The sequence below is a fragment of the Diabrotica virgifera genome, chromosome 7 (genome assembly GCF_917563875.1).
Source record: "Diabrotica virgifera virgifera chromosome 7, PGI_DIABVI_V3a".
Classification (NCBI taxonomy): Eukaryota; Metazoa; Arthropoda; class Insecta; order Coleoptera; family Chrysomelidae; genus Diabrotica; species Diabrotica virgifera.
The window spans coordinates 93,472,679-93,493,887 of NC_065449.1; the positions used below are offsets into that span (position 1 = coordinate 93,472,679).

Consider the following 21,209-nt stretch of genomic DNA (forward strand, 5'->3'; position numbering starts at 1 on the left):
TCAATTTTAATTATTGAATTTTTAATGCGTTTTTAATAAGTGTTTTATTGATATTTTTTTGTTTGGCGTAAGTTTCTACTATTTATGTATCTAAGCAGCCCAAAATAGAATGGTCTAAAGTCTAAGAGCTAGCAACGTTTTCAAGAAATCATTTTAAGACGGCTGATTCTTTCACATATTGTTCCCTATGCTTCCTCGAACACCGTACCGGCCATCTGGCTGCTGATACAGGTTGCGTTCATTACTGCGCAGCACACCTGTACATGTAAACACAAAATCAGGGTGATTGATTAGTGTGAAAAAGGGAGCATCCATAAACTACGTCGTAAAAAATTTGGACTTTTTAATACCCTCCCCCCTCCGTCCGTCGTAATTCGTCGTTTACAGACGACCCCCCCCCCCCCCATGCCGACGTCGTCATTGCAGTTCACGACCCCCTTTCAGTGATTTAAAAAAATTCAATGTTATTTCTGTTTTTTTAATCAACCTTGAAACTTTATTTGCGAATGTATCATAACAAGATCAATTAAGGGGGTAGGCGCAAAATCTTGGTCCAATACTATTTAAATGCATTCTTTTTTCGAATCCTGAGAAAACTAATAAATATATTTGAAAAATATAAACGCAGAATGAAAGATTACATTATTACCGAGGGCTGAAAGTCCCTTAGAATAAACAAAAGGTTTCTTTTGAATGAAATTTTTGAACTTAAAAATCAGACTAAATATTCTTTTTTTTTTATCCCTGTAACTTATTAAAATAAACATTATATATGTTTTCAGAAACTTTTGGCCCTCGGAAATAATGTAATCTCTCAATCTGTGTTTAAATTTTTCAAAAATTTTTATTAATTTTCTGAGTATTCGAAAAAAAAATGAATGCATTTAAATAGCATTGGATCAAGATTTTGCGTATAAATCTTTTATAAGTATAAATACGACTTACTAACTAAATACAACAATATTTTATTTCCATTCATTCTTTCAGAACTATTTTTCACACATAGTAGGCAGCACATAAATGAACTAACAATTTAATATTGTTTGCTTCCAGACGTTGTTCTGTATATATAGAAGCGCTTGTTTAAACCCAAAGAACAATGTCTTATTGTTTGTTGTCCTGTACAAAAGTGCTACCTAATATTATTTAAGGCTGTGACATATAAAAACGAAATGTATGCGATAAAAGTATCTATAAGAGAATTCTTTTTAATTTTAACAAAGGTGTATTTATTCGTAAACGTTCTGTTTTATTTTCAATTTCATTTCAAAAACTATACGTTTTTATATGAATATCTGATACATTAATGCTGGTAAAAGCTAGTAAAAATTATATTTATAGAGGCAATAGCGACAAATTTAAATATACCAATATATTAAACGACGAGCTAGTAGCAACAGCAGCAGAACGAATGGGGTTACATATAAATCGAAATAAAACCAAATTCATGGCGACTAACACAAACACAAGAGCTGGAAATGTTGACGCAGATCTAATCATCAATGACCAAAACTTCGAAGCGGTCAAAGAGTTCATATATCTAGGGACATCGGTTAACCCCAATAATAACACATCAGGGGAAATAAAAAGACGAATAATAATTGCAAACAGGTGTTATCATAGTCTATCAAAGTACTTAGCTAACAAACGTCTGTCTCAAAAAACTCGTATAAGGCTGTATAGAACATTGATAGTCCCCGTTCTCACATATGGATCAGAGGCATGGACGCTAACTAAAACAGATGAATCCGCTCTATCGATTTTTGAAAGAAAGGTGCTACGTAAGATATTCGGAGCGGTCTGTGAGAACGGAATATGGAGGCGTAGATATAACTTTGAACTGCAGAATATCTACAAGCATATGTTTGGTGGAAAATATATCATCACTATAATTAAGCGAAACCGCCTGCAGTGGGCAGGACATGTAGCCCGGGCCCCTGAATCGAACATGATAAAAAAGATTCTAACAGCGCAACCCGTGGGAATGAGAAGATGGGGTAGACCAAAGCTGAGGTGGATGGACGGAGTAACACAAGATGCCGAGAAGATCGGAGTCGGCAATTGGAAAATGCAAGCAAGGGTCAGAACAGAATGGCGTAGAAAGCTTGAGAAGGGCGAGGCCCTCTAAGGGCTGTAGCCCCAAGATGATGATGAATATATTAAACGACGTCGAATGTGCACTCATACCCCCCACCCCCTGTCGTATTTCGTCGAAATAAGTAAGCCCCCCTCCTCCCTCTTCTCAACGACGTAGTTTATGGATGTCCCCAAAGCTTAGTAGATCCGCTATAGTAATAGATAGCAATAAAAGTTAATAACAAAAATTGTAGCTAACTTTGCGCTTCACATTACAAAATTAGTTAGAATGTTACAGGGTGTTCGATAACATAGTGGCAGACCAAACTTTTGTTTTTTTAAATGGAACACCCCATATTTTATTTTATATTCGAAATCTTCTTAACTTCCCCATCACAAAAATATAAAGGTTTGTTATGTTATACAGGGTATTTACAAAGTTATAACCAATTTTTTATGAAAATCGTAACAAGTTCAGCTCCCTGTATAAATAAAAATACGCACAACAGCAATGGTTTATTGATGCCATATTTTTTGTCGATTGTCAAAATTTATAAAAATGGTTGATATTGCTAATTTTCTTTATATCGAATACAGGGTGAGTCAAAACGCAAGTACATTATTTTCACAGTAATTTTAAATAGAACACCTTAATTAATAACTTGCTCTGAAAAATGAAAATATCTCGAACACTGACAAATTTAGGCATAAGGAATATTATACAAACATTAAAGTACGGTAATGTGTTTTTCGATAGTAATATAAAATACAGGGTGTTCCATTTAAAATTTCTGAGAAAAGAATGTACATACTTGCGTTTTGACTCACCCTGTATTCGATATAAGGAAAATTAGCAATATCAACAATTCTTAAAAATTTTCACAATCAACAAAAAAATATGGCACCAATAAACCATCGCTGTTGTGCTTTTTTTATTTATAAAGGGAGCTGAACTTGTTACGATTTTCATAAAAAATTGGTTATAACTTTGTAAAAGCCCTATATAACATAACAAACTGGGGATGATAAGAGGATTTCGAATATAAAATAAAATATAGGGTGTTCCATTAAAAAAAAACACAAGTTTGGTCTGCCACTATGTTATCGAACAACCTGTAACAATCTAACTAATTTCGTAATGTGAAGCTGAAAGTTGGCCACAATTTTTATTATTAACTTTTATTGCTATCTACTACTATAGCGGATCTACTGAGCTTTATCACACTCATCAATCACCCTGTATATTGAATTTAAATTATTTTAGGACGAAAATTTGTTTTGTCATTACTTTTTAAACCACAGAAATGTCTGGCAATTACAGTTCATATTTCTAATAATGTTTAAAAAGTAATAACAAAAAAATTTTTCGTCTTAAAATAATTTTAAATTCGATATGTTTACCTGTACAAGTGTGCTGCGCAGTAATGAACGCAACCTGTATCAGTAGCCAGATGGCCGGTACGGTGTTCGAGGAAGCATAGGGAACAATATATGAAAGAATCAGCCGTCTTAAAATAATTTTTTTCCGACATTGCTAGCTCTTGGTCCATAGAATTCTTCTTTGTTTGATTACAATCACTAACTTATTACCACTCAATTTTCAAATTCAATTAAAATTTCCTAAACTTCGCATGTTAAACAGTTAATACAAACAAGAACTTACCTTTTCTCTACATCATCTTCCTCGTATTCGTCATCCTCCTCCTCTTCATCTTCGTAATCATCTTCATCGTATTTACTAAATTCATCATAATCAAAATCGACACCGAAGGTTTCTTGAGCCTCTTGGAGAGCGGCATCAGTAAATATTGGTTTTTTCTTCTTCTTCTTTTCAGCTATCGGTCTACCGTCATCGTCAACTATAAAATCATCGGCATCCGAGTACTCCCCTTCCTCTTCTTCCTCGCCTACACCATAAGTTTCTTGTTCGACGGCAGGTCTGTGACTTCGTTCTGATCGTCTTTCATCGTCCTAGATACAATACGTAATAGAATATTGTTTACAAGTACAGTAAATACACGACAACCAAGTCAAATATCATGCAAATTATACCTTTTGATCACTTGAGAGAGTGATTTTGGTGCATCACAAATAAACTATTTTGATCAGCCATCAATACGATCAAGGTTGATTATTTCTAATCTACTACATGAGAGTTGTTACAAGAAGAATTTAATTTTCTTCACCGAATAAAGGTATATTTATGTTATCCCAAAGGAGTATACGATTATACACGATATAGACACGATCGGATACGTTTTAGTCAATTAGCTTTGAAATGTGAGTAGGTACAGAGTAACGTATGGTCCTAAAGTTTTGGGAAAAATTTCACCTGGTCTGATTGAGAAGCAAAATGCATTTAACAAAGAAAGCCATGGAATTGAAATGTCATTAGTTATTGACATTTAATAAACAAAGCAGAATATTTTGGTTTGTGCTCTGCAAAATGTCTTATAAAATTGATATTCGTCGAGGTGTTTATAATATGGTTGGGCGAATGTCGAAACGAGATATTGTTAATATTTATCGAGATCAAAACATAAGCAAATCGACAATTTATCGCACAATCAGAGAATGTGAAGAAGGGATACCATGTGTTAACTTGCGTAAAAGTGGCCGACCGCGGATTTTGAACCATATAAGAGAGGCAAGACTGATTGAAGCAGCTAAGAACAAAATTGAGGTCTCACAGCGAAAACTGGCCAGAAGATTTCATGTTGGAAAGACTACAGTATACAGGACCCTATCGAGTAACAATATTATCTACCGGAAAAGAAGGAAAGCTCCAAAATACACAGAGGATCAATTAGAGAGAATTCCGAGATGTTGCCGCGCGTTAAGGCGAGTGCATTTCATCAACAAGTTGATCGTGATGGACGATGAAAAATATTTTACTTTGTCCAACTCTGAGATGAAGGGTAACGATGGGTTTTACACGAACGATTACGAAAATGTACCTGATGAAATAAAATTCAAAAGTAAGAAAAAATTTGAGGACAAAATTTTGGTATGGTGTGCAATTTCTGAGGCTGGCTTTATCTCACAGCCCTACATTGGTGTTGTTCGAGGCGAAGCTTTAAACGCAAATATTTATATTCAAAGATGTCTCTCTAAATTGCTTCAGTTTGTGAACACACATCATGCAAATGATCAAATAGTCTTTTGGCCAGATCTTGCTTCATGTCATTACGCGAGGATCACAAGGGACTGGTACGAAACTAACAACATTACCTTTGTACCGAAAGCAGACAATCCCCCCAACCTACCTCAGGCTCGTCCAATTGAAGAGTTCTGGGCAATATTAAGTCGGAAAGTCTATAATAACGGATGGGAAGCACAAAATCAGGAACAGTTAAGACGCCGCATATATACAAAAATTAGAGAAATTGACGCCGAGGTCGTCCAAAGGATGATGCAACATGTCAGGGGAATTATTAGGCAAATCGAAAATAATGGTCCCTTGTCTGACATTTGAATTTTGATTTATAATAAGGATAGTTAAGTTAAATTGTTGAATAATTTAATAAAAATATAAGATTATTGTGGTCAGAGTTATATGCTTTTGAAATTTTTCCCATAACTTTAGGACCATACGTTATTAAAATGAAAAAAGAAAAAAGTATTATTGATTAGAAATGTGAGTCTGTTAAAAGGGTTTTCCAATATGTGAGTTGGCTGGCAGCATTATTATTAAGACCGTAGGAGCAAAATTTAGGTACAATGCTTTTTAAATGCATTCATTTTTTTCGAATCCTGAGAAAACTAATAAGTATTTTTTAAAAATTTAAACGCAGAATGAAAGATTACATTATTACCGAGAGCATAAAGTCCCTGAAAACTTCTATAATGTTTATTTTAATAAGTTACAGGGATGAAAAAGAAGAGAAAATTGAGTGTGATTTTTAATTTCAAATATCTTATTCAAAAGACACTTTTTGTTTATTCTAAGGGACTTCCGGCTCTCGGTAATAATGTAATATTTCATTCTGCGTTTAGATTTTTTAAAAATATTTATTAATTTTTTTATGATTAAAAAAAATTAATGCATTTAAAACGCATTGGTCCGAAATTTTGCGCCTACGATCTTAAAAGGTGAAAATGAAAAAAACTTACAATTCTTTTTCTCAGAAAGAAGAACGACTAGGTAAGATCAAAAAAAGTCAAAGAAATCACAACAACAACTGCCAAACTCAAATGGAGCTTCGCAGGCAACACTACTAGGCAACAAGACTAACGTTGAAACGCCACAATACAATATTGCGGATCCTACAAAGGTAGAAGACCAAGAGAAAGACCACAGATGAGATGGGTAGATGGCATCAGAAAAATTTCCGGAACAAATTGGAAGTATGAAGAATGGAAGAAGAAGACATTCGCGACCGTTGTTTTATAATGGTAGGTACATCGCATTCGGAGTTTTTACACCGTGGTCTGGAACTGTTTAGTCTGCAACCAGAGGCGGCTCTAGCCCATGTAGCGCCCGTGTGCAGTCGATGCCCTGGCGCCCTTTGGTAGACGCACAGTCAAAATGGAATAGTCGAATAGGTACCTACCTAGTACTAGTACATAGAGTACATAGGAAATGATCTTTCACTGTGCGCTCTGTCACTGGCAATGTGAGGTAAATTCTAAGACTAGTGAACAAATTTGGGAACACTGAAAGTAATTTATTTGTATACAAGTAATTTAAAACATCCAAAGGTGTAGTAGAATCATCCATAAACATTGGTAATAATTATATTTCATTAAAGATCTCAAACCTATCTACGTCTTAAGAGCCAACATGACACAATTTATTGTCTAAATTAGAACAAGATACTCTTTTTGTATCTAACTCTAAATCATTCCAGTGTTTTAATTTTTGAAGGAACGGAAAAGTGTCATTATTTTGCTTTAAAAGTTCGAAGCGTCCGTAACTTAGTAATTGCGGTATCTAATAGGTAATACTAAAAGTTTACTTGAAAATGTATTTTCGCATCACTTACTGGTTCATCTTCCGCCTCATAATTAAAAAATTTTCTACGAGCACGAGGGCGGGCAGGTGTGAAAAATTCTGCTATTGCCTCGACTTCTGCTACAGTTTTCGCAGTATTAATGAACTCCTCAAAAGCATACTCATTGCGTAATTCAGACAAACTTATTTTTGCATGATCAGTCATTTTTACGGCTTCGGACAATACGACATCTGACTTTTGAAGAGCCTTGCTATCTATATTTATCTTGCTTAAAATTTGAAACCAAATAAGCAAAGAGCAAATGAATTTAACTGATTTAATTTTTACCAATATTGAATTTTCCATATTTCTTGACTCTGCGTCTTTGGTGTTATCGGAATATGCTAAACAAGGCATCATACACTTTTCTCAGATTAAAACGGACAGCTTTTACTGCTTCAACCCTGCTCTCCCATCGAGTATTTGAGAGTGGTTTTACTTAACTGGCACTTCTTTAGCAAGTATTTGCCAGCGTGCTATTGACGCAGAAAGAAAAAACATAAATTTCTTGTACAACTGAAAAGAAATTGACATATGGATATAGATACTTTTTGAGGAGCTCTGACTCCGCTGAAAGTCGCAATAATTGTGGTAGTAATAAAAGAAAGTTTTTTTTTTAAATAATTTTAATCAAAAGAAACGCCGCTTTGCTTTATATTTACATGTTAACTTAAATAATACTATTTAATCCATTCCGTCAAAGCTTATTTTGCAAAATTACCCCGCAACACGTGTACAAACGCCTTTGAAAATGCTCGGCAAGTCCCAAGCAAGTTGACCTTTATAGGTTCCACAACCGATTTCGGAATCATTGTCGGTACGTCTTCAAACGAATCAAAAGATTGCCGCCCGCCCGTTGTACGGACAGTCTGAAGGGCGTCAGTCTACAAATCGTTAAGTGGAAATGTAATTTTCCATTAATCGTTTTAAAGTATATTTTTCCTGTTGAAACAAAGTAAAGGAACCGCTCTTTGGCGCTCGGCGCCCCCAACATCCCGGCGCCCGTGTGCACCGCACACCCTGCACAATAGGTAAAGCCGCCTCTGTCTGCAACTGCGGCGAACCCGATCAAGTGCAATGCGGTAGCGGACGTAGAGATAGCCTGTCGATCATTTGATTTGAGTAAGCTAGGATAATAAGTCATGCTGTTTAAATATTTAATATAATGTACATAAACATATCTGACACCCTGAAGGGCACTAAGGATTATGAGAAAGAAGAAGAAGTATATAAACATGCAAACAGAAAGAAACAGAAACATATTTAACCACGAATCATGTTATATTAATAGTTCCTTACACATTGCATACATCAATAATATCAAAATTACCTTTTTTTGTTGGTCATCTCTATCCTTTGTTTGCACAAAGTAATATATTACTTAACTAATATTAAACTCAAAATATTTTTTGTATGAACAGGCATATTTTACCTATATTTAAATATCATGTTAAAAAGTACTAACAATAGAGATTAAAATACGCCTTGTATACATACATAAAAATAACTATAAATGACACCGCACACTTCTTATGGAAAATATAATGTCACTCAAATGAAATAAAATTTACATGAATAGATTGGTCTGGAAATTACAATAATTTCATATCATTGCGCTAACTCTGAATTTTATATAAATAAATCTAAATGAGAATGAAATTAAAGAGAGAAAAAAGATTTTGTAATTATGTAATCCATAAATCCTTCTGAGGGATTATCTTATAGATAATGAAGTAGGTATAATTTGGCCAGTCGTACAAAAGTATATACAGTCGGAAAAATTAACGATCATATCAAGCACATATTTTGGATTTGCTATCTTTTTCTATAAATAACAAACGAGAGAGATATATTATTAAGTGTTATCTACATATCTACTAAGCAAAAAACGTTATCCGAGACATACGAGGCTACATATTTATAATTGACAGAGTGAGAGGGCGATACAATTGTTCAACGTAGTTACATTAATTTAGTAGTAGTAGAACATTTAAACTCATACTTGACTATTTGTGTGCTTCTAATGTCATTCTTATAAAAACATTCAACATGAGTAGAGATAATGATTGTAGTATAAACTACTATTCGAGTAATCGTACTGGTCAACTATAATCTAAGAGATTCGATTTCTATCACTTTGACAGTGATACTAGGTTAGGTTAGGTAGAGTCTATAAATTTTAATAATCAGTCGTATTTACTTGAATAAACTCAGTTCTTTTAAGAGCTATTTTGATAGATATTATATTGTATTTTTGGTTTGGTAAGTATTTATTTAATTAAAATACGTCAATAAAATTTGTAAGTAATCACCTGTCAATATGGTTAACTTCTGTCTATGAGTTCGCCAAACGTGTACATATTACTCTGACTTTTCAATCACAGTGTATGAAATTACAGATTAAGTCACTCAAATGAAATAAAATTTACATAAATAGATTGGTCTGGAAATTACAATAATTTCATATCATTGCGCCAACTCTGAATTTTAAATAATAAACGGCGTAAATTGATATAAATAAATCTAAAATCAAATGGGAATGTATGTATGTCAAAGAGAGAAAACATATTTTGTAATTCTGTAATCCATAAATCGTTCTGAGGGATTATCTTATAGATAATAAAGTAGGTATAATTTGGCCAGTCGTACAAAGGTACATACAGTCGGAAAAATGAACGATCATATCAAGCACATATTTTGGATTTGCTGTCTTTTTCTATAAATAACAAACGAGTGAGATAGATTATTAAGTGTTGTCTACTAAGCAAAAAACGTTATCCAAGACATACGCAGTTACACATTTATAATTGACAGAGTGAGACGGCGATACAATTGTTCAACGTAGTTAAATTAATTTAGTAGAACATTTAAACTCACACTTGACTATTTCTGTACTTCTAATGTTATTCTTATAAAAACATTCAACATGAGTAGAGATAATGATTGTAGTATAAACTACTATTCGAGTAATCGTACTGGTCAACTATAATCTAAGAGATTCGATTTCTGTCACTTTGACAGTGAAACTGGGTTAGGTTAGGTAGAGTCTATAAATTTTAATAATCAGTCGTATTTACTTGAATAAACTCAGTTCTTTTAAGAGCTATTTTGATATTATATTGTATTTTTGGTTTCTTAAGTATGTATTTAATTAAAATACGTCAATAAAATTTGTAAGTTATCACCTATCAATATGGTAACTTCTGCCTATGAGTTCGCCAAACGTGTACATATTACTCTGACTTTTCAATCATAGTGTGTGAAATTACAGATTAATATTTTTTTAGCAATGTATATTTATTTGCAGATAATGTCTGGAAAATGATCTGAATTCGTTAAGTTTACTTTCATTTTAAATCATTTAATGCAGCTGACGTAAACGACATTTTTTAAATTCCTGTTACTATTTACGTCCACTGACAACTTTAAAATGGAGAAATTCAGAATGCATACTATATTTGCTTACTCATTATTTTTGTATTATTAATCTACACTGCGGTGCAAAAAAATCGATCCACTAAAAATTTGGTAATTTTTGATGTTCTGAATTTCCTAAACCTGTTGTCCGATTTAAGTGATTTTTTTACCACGTTATACGCTCTGAGCTTCGCTGGCGTCGCTCCTAGCGGACTACTAATTCAACTTTCACCGGTAATTTTTAAATTTATTATTTAATTGTTATCGCTTAATATTTACAACGCAAAAAAAGTAATTAAATTGTAATTGGTTTTTTTAAGATTTTGCTAATCATTTTGACGTTCTATTGATAAAATATGAATTTCTTACTTCGGATACTTTCACAATTATCGTGTAGATGGCGCTAAGAATAATAGATTAATTTATAATTACATATTACGGAACATTAAAAAAACTTAAATTCAGTATTTAAAACGTAAGTATATTTAAGGTAAAAATATATACACCAGCTTTGACCAACTAATATTTTTTATAATTAATGTTTTTAATTTAAAATTAATCACTTTGACATTTATGTCAAATTTCCGGTAAAGGTTTACAGACTTGTCACTACTGGCGCTCGCGAATTTGTAAATATCCCCTCTACGTACGAGGTCACAGCGTATAGCCTTATCCATTGACAATATCGATGCAATAATATTGTTGCTAGACAGTTAAACTGTCATTGTATACCGGGTGTACGAATCAAACTGTGTTTTTTTCTCAAAGTTCGCATCACCCTGTGGACTATTTTAGCACTTATAACAAACTGAAATTAAAACCCAACTATAGCCTCAGGTTTTCTTAACATTTTGTATTTCGATTCATTCGCTTATGTTGAATAATAAAAAAATTAGGTACTTTAACAACTGGCCATGTTCGTCATAAGTACAGGGTGTTTCTAAATAAGTGCGACAAACTTTAAGGGATCATTTTACATGAGAAAATAATGACAATTTGTTTTATAATCATATGTTCGCAAACGCTTCGTTTCGAGATACGGGATGTTCAATTTCTTTTTTACAAACTGACGATTTATTTATTGCTTTAAAACCAGTTGAGATATGCAGATCAAATTCGGTGGGTTTTAAAACGTGGTTATTGCACATTTTTTGACATACAATTAAGAATTTTATATTCACCATTGGCGTGCGTACGGGTAATATTATCGGTCATAATACCCGTTTGCGCGCCACTGGTGAATATTAAATTCTTAATTGTATGTCAAAAAATGTGCAATAACTACTTCTTAAAACCCACCAAATTTGATTTGCACATCTCAACTGGTTTTAAAGCAATAAGTAAATCATCAGTTTGTAAAAAAAATTGAACATCCCGTATCTCGGAAACGAAGCGTTTGCGGACATATGATTATAAAGCAAATTGTCATTATTTTCTTATGTACAATAACTCCTTAAAGTTTTGTGCAAATATTTTAGAAACACCCTGTACTGATGACGAACATGGCCAGTTGTTAAAGTACCTAACTTTTTTATTATCCAACATAAGCGAATGAATCGAAAGACAAAATGTTAAGAAAACCTGAGGCTATAGTTGGGTTTTAATTTCAGTATTTTATAAATGCCAGAATAGTCCACAGGGTGATGCGAACTTTGAGAAAAAAAACACAGTTTGATTCGTACACCCGGTATACAATGATAGTTTGACTGTCTAGCAGCAATATTATTACAGAGATATTGTCAACGAATAAGGCTATAACGTGGTAAAAAATCACTTAAATCGGACAACAGGTTTAGGAAATTCGAAACATAAAAAATGACCAAATTTTTAGTATATCGATTTTTCTGTACCACAGTGTATATCAAATAATTAATCACGGTAGTAATAGTAACATTTATCACCAATAAATATATATTATCAGAACAAGAATAACATCACAAAAATTGTTTGGTAAATTCTTACGTAGCGAGAAGTCGTACGATGGGGTAGTAGTCACATCCGTTTATTTTTAGTACATATTAACTTAGTTTAGACTAGAAATTTTTGATTTGATTCGTATGCATATCATCGATGACGCATGGGTAATCTTTCATTTTCTGACTGTAGTTCCTCTAATCCGCTTAGCTCACACTGGGTAAGTTCTTTTCAATAGCCACTAGACTAATATGTTATAGTATATTAAGTATGGAGAACGGTAAGGGTTTTATACCGATCGAAGACAATTGTTTGGAGGAGAAGCGGAGCGACGACTCCAATTATTGTCTGAGATCGGTTACCCTTAACGTTCGACATGCTTATAACGTTTTTTGCACGATTGATACCATTATAAATTATAAAATTAAACATTTTCGTCATATTGACTAGTTTCATTCATTTTATCAAGATAGATACTTTGGTTGTTAGGTAGTAACTAGGGTGCATAACAACAATGGAGAATTGAGTTTTTATTTAGTTGTCAATAATTTTAAGTACAATTTTGATTATTATAAATTAAAATATGAGCGAAAGTGAATTTGAAGAAATTGAACGGGCTTGGGAAGAAGGGTGTTCCGCAATTATTCCCGAAAAATCCAAAATCCGTTATCAAAATACCTACCAAAGTTTTAAAAAATGGTGCGAAGGCAAGAATTTAAGAATCGAAGAAGACTCTATTGGCATATTTCGTTCAAAGACATATGCAGTTGAAAGCTCCTGGAAGCCTCTGGGCAGAATATTCAATGATTAAATCCACCGTTTTTCTTTATGATGGCATTGATATTTCCAAGTTTTCAACTTTGATCGCGTATTTGAAGAGAAAAAATGTTGGCTATAGGCCTAAGAAAGCGAGAATTTTTACACGGGAGCAATTTGAAAAATTTCTGATGGAAGCACCGGATGAAGAATTTCTAGCTCACAAGGTAATATAAGCTAGTTTAGGTAAAAGAAATACTCTAATGAAGATTTTTTCATAATTTGTAGGTCGCAATGATATTGGGAATATCTGGTGCCTGTAGAAGAGAAGAATTATATAATATTACTATGAATGACATCCAACAAACCGATGGTTTAATGATTGTAAAAGTACCCAATACAAAAACGAACATCCAGCGTACTTTTACAGTCGTTAATAAACCAGACGATAAAATTCCATATTTAGAAATTCTGCAAAAGTATATAAAACTTCGTCCATTACAAGTAAAATCAAATCATTTGTTCTTAAGATACGCCAAAGGAAAATGTTGTGCTCAAGTAATAGGGAAAGGGACAATCGATGGCTGGCCTTCTCAAATTGCCAAATTCTTAAATTTGCCTAATCCCGAGAACTATACTGGCCATTCGTTCAGGAGGACATCAGCAACGCTTTTGGCTAATAAAGGTGTTGATGTCCTCGGATTAAAGCGTCATGGAGGTTGGCGTTCATCGACAGTGGCAGAAAGCTATGTAGAAGATTCTCTTCAAAATAAAATAGATTTTGCCGAAAAAATATTGTGCAATACTAGTAATACTACTAATGTATGCGATTCTGCAGGAGTTTCTGTTAGAAGTGAAACCACAGCCCAAACAAGTGGGATTTCATTAAATAATTTAACAAATTGTACCATAAGTTTCAATATTAATAAATAATTCGTTAGTTTTCTTCATTCTTTCAAAAAATAAATTAAAATTAAGAGATTTTTTAACTCGACGGTAAGTGAATTACTTACCGTCGAGTTGGAGTACTTACCGTCGAGTTGGATTACTTACCGTCGAGTTGCTAGTAAATGTCACCTACTGACGTAAAATCTGTCACGGTAAACAGTCAAAAATGATCAATCGTGCAAAAATAGTATTTATAAATGGCAGTTTTAGGTACTTCACAAATGATTGTAATTTCGAGACCCAATATGATCGTGTAAATTTATATTTTCAATAAGATGTGTGCGGTGTCCTTTGTACTGAAGAATTAAATATAGTAATGTTTCTTTTGATACCACAATCAATTTGTTTGGTATTATTTGGTTCCCAGTTCATATTCAATCAAAATATATTTACCCAAAATTCCAAATAATGTTACATTAGGAGCTGGGTCTCCTGTTGATCTAAATGAAATGTCTTTACATGTATTCATTAAACACTAGTACCCTCTTTAGAAAAATAAAAAAAAGAAGAAGATCTGATAGTGTCATATCTTATCAAACAAAAGTTATTAAACAACCTAGTCGCAATTACTCTTCTATTCAGATTTACATTTTGATGCACATTCTATAAACCATTTGAGAACCAGTAGTACCCAAATTTGTGCGAAAGAGAAGGTCAAATTTATTTCTCTTTCTACATCATATTGACTAAGTCTAGACTTATAAGATTCTCTTATAATAGCAATAAATATTATTGTTGTACCCTGTATGTAACAACAGAAAACTTAGTAGTTTTAACTGAGACAAGAATTTCACTTACATCATCTGAAAATATATCCATAGCAATTTGTTCCCTATCTTGTTCAGGATCATGTTCTTCTTCTCCTTCACTTTCTTCATCTTCAAAACGCCGCAGTCGCTTGAATTTCTGTTTACAAAAACATATTTTTATATTATATTATCTAGTCCTTTACGATTACATACCCTTCTTTCAACTTTAACACCCAAATTTTCTTCAAGCAAATCATAATCTTCATCTTCCAGTCGATCATCCAAATCCTCGTCGTCAGATTTCTTACGTTTTTCCCTTCCTGCAATATAAAAATGATACAAAAATAGTTTGTACACTATTAACAAGACAACATAAGTAAATTATATAGGTCAAAATTGTGTTGTTCTCCTTCTCGCCTTTTTCAGCCCAAGAGAAACAATTTCTCTACTGACTTGACATTCTTCTTCGTGTTTATTTTTTTGTTTTTAGTACAGTTTTACAGTGTAGATCTTCTGATCTACAGTCTTTTCAAACATCCTATGTTTTGCTTGACATTCAGCAGGATTTAGGAAAGGCAAAGGAACAACCGATCAGATATTCATAATGAAAGAGGTACTGAGGGTATAGATTTTAAAAAGGCGTATGATTCTGTCAAGAGAGAAAAAATTGCGAAAGTTATGGAAGAATTTGAAATACCTACGAGGCTAAAGAAACTAGTGACGATGACATTAAAGCATACGACCTGCAACGTAAGAGTAAAAGAGGGAACCTCAGAAGATTTTGCAGTCAGATCAGGACTTAGGCAAGGAGACCCGCTATCAACGCTAATATTTAACATGATACTAGAAAAAATCATTAGGAATATCAACTTAAATAGAAATGGGTACATATTGTACAAGAGTCATCAATTAGTGGAATATGCAGATGATGTGGCAATTGTAGCGATGAGTGAAAAGATACTGAAAGAGATAACAGAACTGAAACAAATAAAAGCAAGGTTATGAAAGTATGAAGAGAAAGGGGAGATGGGACAAAGTTCAATGTAAACACACAATTAGGAGAGTTTAAGTTTGAGGAAATAGACGAATTTGTATATCTAGGAGCAAGGATAACAAACGTGTGAAGAAATGAAAGAAATTGATGCCAGATTAAATAAAGCCAATCGATCTGCGGGAGCTATGAATTATTTACTAAGATCAAAACAGCTTCCATGGAATACGAAATTCAGGATTTACAAGATTATAATAAGACCAACAGCAACATACGGATGTGAGACAGGGATACTCAACCAAACAACAAAAGAAACAGTAAGAAGATGGGAAAGGAAAACACTCAGAAGAATATTAGGAGGGAAGAGAACAGAGAAAGGGTATATAAGGACAAATGAGAAAGTTTATATTTACAAATAACCACAAATAGATAGCGTAATAAAATCAAAAAGGTTGCAGTGGCTGGACCATATAGAAAGAATGAACGATGACAGAGTGGTCAAGAAAATATCATGGAGAGTACCAGATTATAAAACAAAGAGAGGAAGATCACGAAAGTGATGGAGAGAGGGGGTAGTAGACAACCTAAAAGAAAATGGAATAACAGACTGGAAGAAGTTGACAATTAACAGAAACTATAGAAAAGAACAACAAAGCTCTGGGCCTAAACATTATCAAAGACAAAAAGTATTTCAGCTATTTTTTTCTTGACTAGGTCAAAATTATATAGATTATTTTTTGATGATTTTAACTTCCAATCCTATAGTAAGATATTTGATCACGTGTTTAATTCTGTCCAATCAGATTAAAATTATACTGAGAATTATCTACTGTAGATTGTTTCTGTTTAATAGATAGATAGATAGATAGATAGATAGATAGATAGATAGATAGAATTTGTTCGCCTAGAAATTTATACAATGTATACAACATTACACAAATTTATCTGACTAGTCAAAAAAAATATTATATGTTATACAAATGTAAACACATTAAAAAATTAGTACATTAAAATTTACAAAAAAAAATACATTACAAGAAACAGATTAAAAATTCTTCAATACTGTAAAAGGCATAGCTAACTAGAAATGTTTTTAGATTTTGTTCAAAGCTTTTAATAGTGCCAAGATGCATCTTATGTGTCACCGACATGTCACTGAACTTATTAAAACATTTGATCCCAATGTAGGTATGCTGTGCCACTCCCAGGCGGGAAAAAGGCTGGTGTATGTTATCCTTGAGGCGTGTGTTATGTGAATGTAGATCAGCGTTCCTAAGGAATGTTTGCTCATGTTTTTTTATATACATTATTAGTTGTAAAATATATAGGCTAGGAAGAGTCAAGATGTTAGGCTTTTATAAATAGTGGTTTACATGATGTAGTTGGTGATACTTTAAACATAGTTCGTAGTATTTTTTTTGAGATATAAAAGCTCTATTCATGTATGGAGATGAGCCCCAAAATTGGCAAAAATGGCAACCAGTTTCCTAGTTTTGACAACTGTCACATTTAAGAAAATATCCATAATATACGTATTAAAAAATAATCTTACGAATATCACACGACAGTAAGAATAAATAAGAAAATAATGCTTCATTTTTACTCAAATTTGTTGTCATTGGACAATAGCCACTCGATCCCTGCGGGCTCTCGTGTCTATTGCCAGACAACAAATTTTCGAAAAACTGTCGCATTATTTTTTTTTTATTCTCACTCTCTTGTGATATTATACCCGATAATTCCAAATTCCATTATCATTTATTGAGAATTTTTTTATAACGTTTATGATTTATTTTTCTGAATATTTTTTTCTTGAAATATTAAGAGTCGGTTTTCATCTGTATTAGAAATCACCCATGCCTCAGATCCATACATTAGGACTGGGGAGTATAAATGTTCTCTAAAAAGATAATTGAGTATAAAGGTTCATTGTCCTCAATTATCTTTGTTTTTCTTGTCATGCAATGGTTCTAATTTGTTAATTAATTCCATAATAACTTTTGTTTTAACATTGTTCTTTGGTTTATACCTTCCCATATTATCTTCATGGTGCACTCCCTCAAAATTACAGATACCAAGTTGACATACCTTGATGCTGACAATATGCTACAGTAATTTATGTGCCCGTGCTGATGGCGTCGAAGACGTCATGCGCCTGTGACTTAAGAAGCAATCAACGCCTTTCTACGTCATTTGCATGGAAAGGGTTAAAGTACCAATGTTACTATTTTGCCTCATATTGTAACGGTACCAAAGTTATTTGAAATTTCGATCTAGTTTACATTTGTAACACTTTCGGTACACCCTATATGTTAGAATCGTTGAATTCATATTTGTTTTCAAATATTGTTGAGTCACGCAGGTATATCGCTTTGGAGTGTGTAGGTATGACGTAGTTTGTTTTTCACGGTATTGAATCGATAAATTCTGATTTCCTAGATTCTCATGCGTGTTCGTATCTCTATTTTTTTAATTTATCTAACAACCGACAAAGGGATTTTTGTCATAATTCTTTGGTAAGTAGTCTTAAAGTCGGGGTTTTATTTATGTTACAGCTAGAATGTTGATATAATAAATTCCATAGGCTCTGAGTGTGTTTATGTAATCCAACAAGTGTTCTTAGAGCTGACTTAAGCGTTTTTGATGGGAACAGGCCTGAGTTGTGAATGCAGCTGATATGACACTTTCCATGGGAAGAATGTATTCTTTTAATTGATTGGATGAGCGTTTTTTGGTATACGCCAGAGGGTTCAACTTGAAGCGTAAATTGTAACTTCTTATTGGCAAAGATTTTAGATGCAAAATCAGTCGACAGGTAAAGGAAAAATATCCAAAACAAGAAAAACTAAACTTAGATAACCTAAAAGTCCCTGAGGTACAAGAAAGATTTGAGAGAACAGTGGATGAAAAATTACTAGAAGAAAACAGAGCAGACTCCACAATAGAAAATCAATGGAACACCATAAGCAGTATCATACTAAACACAGCGAAAGAAGTCATAGGAACAAAGACACAACGGAGAGAAGAAACATGGTTCGATGAAGAATGCAAACAAGCTATACAGGAAAGAAATGAAGCACATAAGAATTACATACTCAGACGTACTAGAGAGAGAAAAACAGAATTTGAGAACAAAAGACGAAGAGCAGATAAACTGTGCAGGCAGAAAAAGAGAAAGTACGAAAACCAACGGATACTAAACATAGAGAGGGAGTTTAAGGAAAACGAAACACGTAGTGCATACCAACTTATTAAACATTTAAGACAGGGATACAAACCGAAGACTAGCCTCTGCAAAAATAAGAAGGGTGAAATCATTAGCGATATGGACGAAATTAAGATAACCTGGATGACGTATTTTAAGGAAGTATTAAACAAAGGGGCACAACCACCATTACAACAACAGAGACAGCAGCAGGCACGGCAGGAGGTACAACAACAAGAGCTGGGGGAAGATGGAGAAGAAAATGAATTAACTAGACCCCCAACGCTAGAGGAGGTCCAAACGGCAATCCACATACAAAAAAGCCATAAAGCACCGGGAATAGATAAAATACCGGCAGAACTACTCAAGCAAGGAGGAAGGAATTTGACACAACAGATGTATCAGCTAATACGAGAGATATGGATAGAAGAAGAAATCCCCCAACAATGGAAGAAAAGTATAATCTGCCCTATTCATAAAAAAGGAGACAAACTGTTGTGTCAGAATTATAGAGGCATCTCTTTACTTTGTTCGGGATACAAAATATTCACAAACATCCTTAATCGAAGACTTCCAACCTCTCACGGAAAAAATCATAGGGGAATATCAAGCAGGGTTTAGGCAAAATAGATCTACCATTGACCAACTATTTACAGTTAAACAAATACTAGCCAAAGCATGGGAATATGACATGGACGTTTACAATCTCTTTGTAGATTTTAAACAAGCCTATGATTCAATAGATAGAACAATTCTACCTAATATATTTTAAGAATTTGGCATACCATCAAAATTAATACGACTAGTGCAAATGACAATGACAGAAACAGAAGCACAAGTATGTATTCAAGGACAGATCACTGATGCGTTTACGATAACGCAAGGACTGAAACAAGGCGACGGACTGGCTCCAACGCTTTTTAATCTTGTTCTTGAATATGTAATTAGACGGTTGACGGTAAGCGGAAATAACATACTTACAAACAAATCTACCCAATTAGCAGCATACGCGGATGATATAAACATAATGAGCAGAACAATGAATGCAGCGGAAGAAACCTACGTTGAGTTGAAACAGAGTGCAGAAGCAGTAGGGCTAGCAATAAACACAAATAAAACAAAACTACTCATACAAACCAGATCAAATAGACCGGCGCAACAACACTTTATTGACGATATAGAACATGTGAATAGATTCACGTACCTAGGAATGGATCTGGTTGCAAGCAGTGAAGAAGAACCGGAAATAAATAGAAGGCTTGTGCTGGCAAATAAAGCATATTTCGCGATGGGCCACATATTCAAATCGCGAGACGTACACCGGAAAACAAAACTCCGGGTATATAAAACAATAATCAGGCCCATAGTAAGTTATGGCTGCGAAACATGGGTGGTGACACAGAAATCTGCCAATGCATTAGATGTGTTTGAAAGAAAAGTATTACGTAGGATACTGGGCCCAATAAGGGAAAATAACAACTGGCGAATTAGGTATAATAGAGAAATATACGAGCAATATAGCGAACCAACTCTAGCACAACACACTAAACTACAGAGATTACGGTGGGCAGGGCACGTGGTCCGCATGCATGAGAATAGAATCCCCAGAAAATTGCTGAATGCAAGAATGCAGGGAAGAAGACCGGTTGGAAGACCTAAAAAGAGATGGGAAGACGAAGTCGATGAGGATGCCAGGAACTTCCTGGGAACGCGTTCATGGAAAAGAACAGCGGTAAATCGAAATGATTGGAGAAGCTTATTGAAGGAGGCCAAGGCTCGATTTGGGCTGTAGTGCCATTGGATGGATTGGCAAAGATTTAATTGATTGAGTGTTTTGAATCTGTAAATTGGTCGTTGGATTGTCGATGGCAAATATCATGTGATGATTTTGGACAGGGCGTTTTGGTTAGAGTTTGTGGAGATCGGTAGAGGCAGTTCCATCTGAGCCGTCTTCAAGTTTAGTTCTGTTAGGTCCGTCTTCAAGTTCAGTTCTGTTATACTCGTCATGAAGTGAAGTTCCAGTTAATTTCCAGTGAAGTAAAATGTAGTTATAAGTTCTTCGGTCGGCTGATAGAACTCAGCCCGGCGACACATGGCGGACAGAGACGTGAACTCCGGCAATTTTAGCTGTTGTTAGGCTATTGTCGATATTTGTTTAC

The 21,209-nt window shown here is 33.9% G+C and overlaps 1 protein-coding gene across 2 annotated transcripts in view; it reads right to left on the reverse strand.

The window, feature by feature from the left end:
• LOC114340166 (transcription elongation factor SPT6) overlaps positions 1 to 21,209 on the reverse strand; it is a 168,549-nt gene that overhangs the window by 120,732 nt on the left and 26,608 nt on the right. The window contains exons 4-7 of one of the 2 annotated variants that reach the window (XM_050655711.1): positions 15,068 to 15,174; positions 14,904 to 15,011; positions 8,401 to 8,424; positions 3,740 to 4,047 (exon numbers count right to left, since the gene is read on the reverse strand). In XM_050655711.1, the coding sequence (XP_050511668.1) occupies positions 3,740 to 4,047; positions 8,401 to 8,424; positions 14,904 to 15,011; positions 15,068 to 15,174 (547 nt within the window). The remainder of the gene's footprint in view (positions 1 to 3,739; positions 4,048 to 8,400; positions 8,425 to 14,903; positions 15,012 to 15,067; positions 15,175 to 21,209) is intronic. The other variant, XM_050655712.1, reaches the window with a different exon arrangement.